Below are 2,500 nucleotides of genomic sequence, written 5' to 3' on the forward strand. Positions count from 1 at the left end.
GAATTCGTTGCATGTGTTGCTTAAAATGTTTTGAAAGGTGAAAGAAAATTTAGAGAACAAAACTATCTTTTACGTACTTGTGATCTGTTCAATAAACAACGGAATACTTGTGCCTGCTTTAATCACCCGTATATGACTTTTTAAATGCGTCCATATGTTGGTCTTGTATACATAAACTAAAGCTAACCAAATACTGAGAGGAAGGATTAAAGCAATAATGACATCTGGCAGATTTTCATAGGCTAGTCACAGAGAGAAAGAACAGATTATAAATCATTTTAAAACAAGAGGAAGTCTCGAGTTCAGATAAAATAAAATTAAATAAAACCTGATTCCGATTAACATAACATGTAATAATCATGATTGCGACTGGGAGGGTGAATAAACTGTCAATTAATGTTTTTGATTATATAATAGATAGTTAATATTTTAATTATATAATGATTAGTTAAGTCGATAACCTGAAAATCTGGTGGAATCCATAAACTCGGTGACAAACACGATTAATGCCAATAAGGGTGGTTATTAAACTGCAGTAAAAAGAATCAAGGCTTCCATGCCAGTAATTGTGATTGATTGAAATTGACGCAAAAATTATTGATCTTAGTGAAATGGTACAAAATAAATTTCATCAGAAGTAAGATGAAGACCTGGGGATTTTATAAGGTCACTAAAGCAAGTAAAACCTTAATACGTTGAAAAATTATGAAGTCTAGTAAATAAGGTGACAAGGTCAACAGAAGCTTTGACAGTGATAAGGGGTAATGAAATATTATCAAAGCCACATAATACCTACAATGAATAGACTTTGGCAAACTGCTCTCTCATGTAATCCCACGCAAGATCCCTTCCAACTTCATTCCGGGCAATGTCGCTGTAAACTCTAGCTGCATCTTGTCTCTTGATGGGGCTGCCCTCGGTGAAAGTCAAGTCTAAATACCTGGGAAGAGTGAAAACCAATTAACTTTCTCATCTTTGGTAGATTATTGATTAATGAAATTAGGTTCTCAAGCCAGTTATTGAGCCATTTTTGGCAATTCAGCGCTTAAGACGGTGAAGAGAGGGAGTTGGAGTGGTTGGGCAGCAAGATAAAGAAGACAGTGAAGAGAGGGAGTTGGAGTGGTTGGGCAGCAAGATAAAGAAGACAGTGAACAGAGGGAGTTGGAGTGGTTGGGCAGCAAGATAAAGAGATCCAAAAAAGTAGGGAAAGGAAGTACAAGGATTTAAATGTGATGCAATAAGACCTCGTAATTACACTGATAGAAGGGTCTGACAGCAAGATTGAAGAAAGGAAGTAGGAATGGAGGCAGAGTAAAATGTGAAGAAGTGGATGCAGCTAGGTGCCGAAGGGACTCTGCAAACACCCTTCAGTTATACCTACATTGCACCAATATTTTCCTACATTTTTTTTATAGTTTATGAAATTCGAATGACTTGGTTTTATTCACTAATCATAAGCTTGGTATGGCGTTCACTTGACCAGTTTGAAGAATGAATTGCACTAATACATTAATATAGATAAACATTAATACTATATTCTTTTATAAAGTAAAAACATTTGCACGCTGGACAGATTTAATCTTAGCATAAATATCCGTGATTCTAATATAATTTTGCTTTTGTGTGAACAAGATACCTAACCTAGTAAGAATCCAGATTTCTCTAGTGCAGGCCATTCCTGAAAGCAAGAAGTCCTTCTCTGTAGCGAAATTGGAATTTTGGTACTGATCAAAGGCAAAGTTCCATTCTTCTTCTCCTCCATTTGCAATAGCTGTACAAAACACTGATCTCTTCTGGTTAGGGGAAATAATGCTGAAAAGGAAGATGTGCTATTAAAGAAAATATATCAGGTAAAACCGACTTTTAGGTGTTTTTTGTTTTTTACTACAAAGAAACTTTGTTTGAAGTGTTACAGACGTTTCAACATATTATCTGAACGACAGGAGAATAGCACAAAAGATCTGGTAATACAAAATAACCGGATCTTGTAAATACTCTTATTAAATTACTTTTTCATTATTGTGTTAATGAGCTCCATGCAATAGAAGAATGTCAAACCTGTGGTTTGTTGGATTCTGCATCCAGGCTTTGTAGAGGTTGACAGAATTAGTAACACAGTCTTCATAGCCTAGTTTGCACACCCAGGATACAGCCGACACACGCTTGAACTGTTCTAAATGAGGATCGTCGAGGTCATCGTCGAAACCGACTGAATCGTAAAGTGGAATTAACATGTCCAGTAGGTAATTCTGTCAATGAAGATAATGAAAGAAATTCAGCTCAGTGGTCAACATACTGGCAAGATTCCCAATATATAAAAGATAGCTTGGCAGGAGATGGGACAGATAAACTAAACCAGTGACAATATTTTTCCATTATTATATCAGTCGTAATAATCTCACCTTGAGGGCTCCATAACCACCTGTACGAGTAAACATACTCTCCAAGTAATCCATGTTGGTTAAAGCTGCTGTCCAAGGAACATATTCAGTTTCCTTAC

General features: G+C 36.1%; 1 protein-coding gene and 1 long non-coding RNA gene across 3 annotated transcripts in view; one reads left to right on the forward strand and one right to left on the reverse strand.

Annotated features, from left to right (window-relative positions):
* LOC135215691 (uncharacterized) overlaps nucleotides 1–2,500 on the forward strand; it is a 26,882-nt gene that overhangs the window by 21,140 nt on the left and 3,242 nt on the right. The window lies entirely within an intron of this gene.
* Nucleotides 1–2,500, reverse strand: part of LOC135215690 (aminopeptidase N-like) — a 75,688-nt gene that overhangs the window by 6,992 nt on the left and 66,196 nt on the right. For both annotated transcript variants that reach the window (XM_064250638.1, XM_064250639.1), the window contains exons 13-16: nucleotides 2,403–2,500; nucleotides 2,059–2,249; nucleotides 1,642–1,812; nucleotides 797–940 (exon numbers count right to left, since the gene is read on the reverse strand). The exon at nucleotides 2,403–2,500 is cut by the window's right edge and continues 45 nt beyond it. In XM_064250638.1, the coding sequence (XP_064106708.1) occupies nucleotides 797–940; nucleotides 1,642–1,812; nucleotides 2,059–2,249; nucleotides 2,403–2,500 (604 nt within the window). The remainder of the gene's footprint in view (nucleotides 1–796; nucleotides 941–1,641; nucleotides 1,813–2,058; nucleotides 2,250–2,402) is intronic.

The sequence above is a fragment of the Macrobrachium nipponense genome, chromosome 5 (assembly GCF_015104395.2).
Source record: "Macrobrachium nipponense isolate FS-2020 chromosome 5, ASM1510439v2, whole genome shotgun sequence".
NCBI classification, from domain to species: Eukaryota; Metazoa; Arthropoda; class Malacostraca; order Decapoda; family Palaemonidae; genus Macrobrachium; species Macrobrachium nipponense.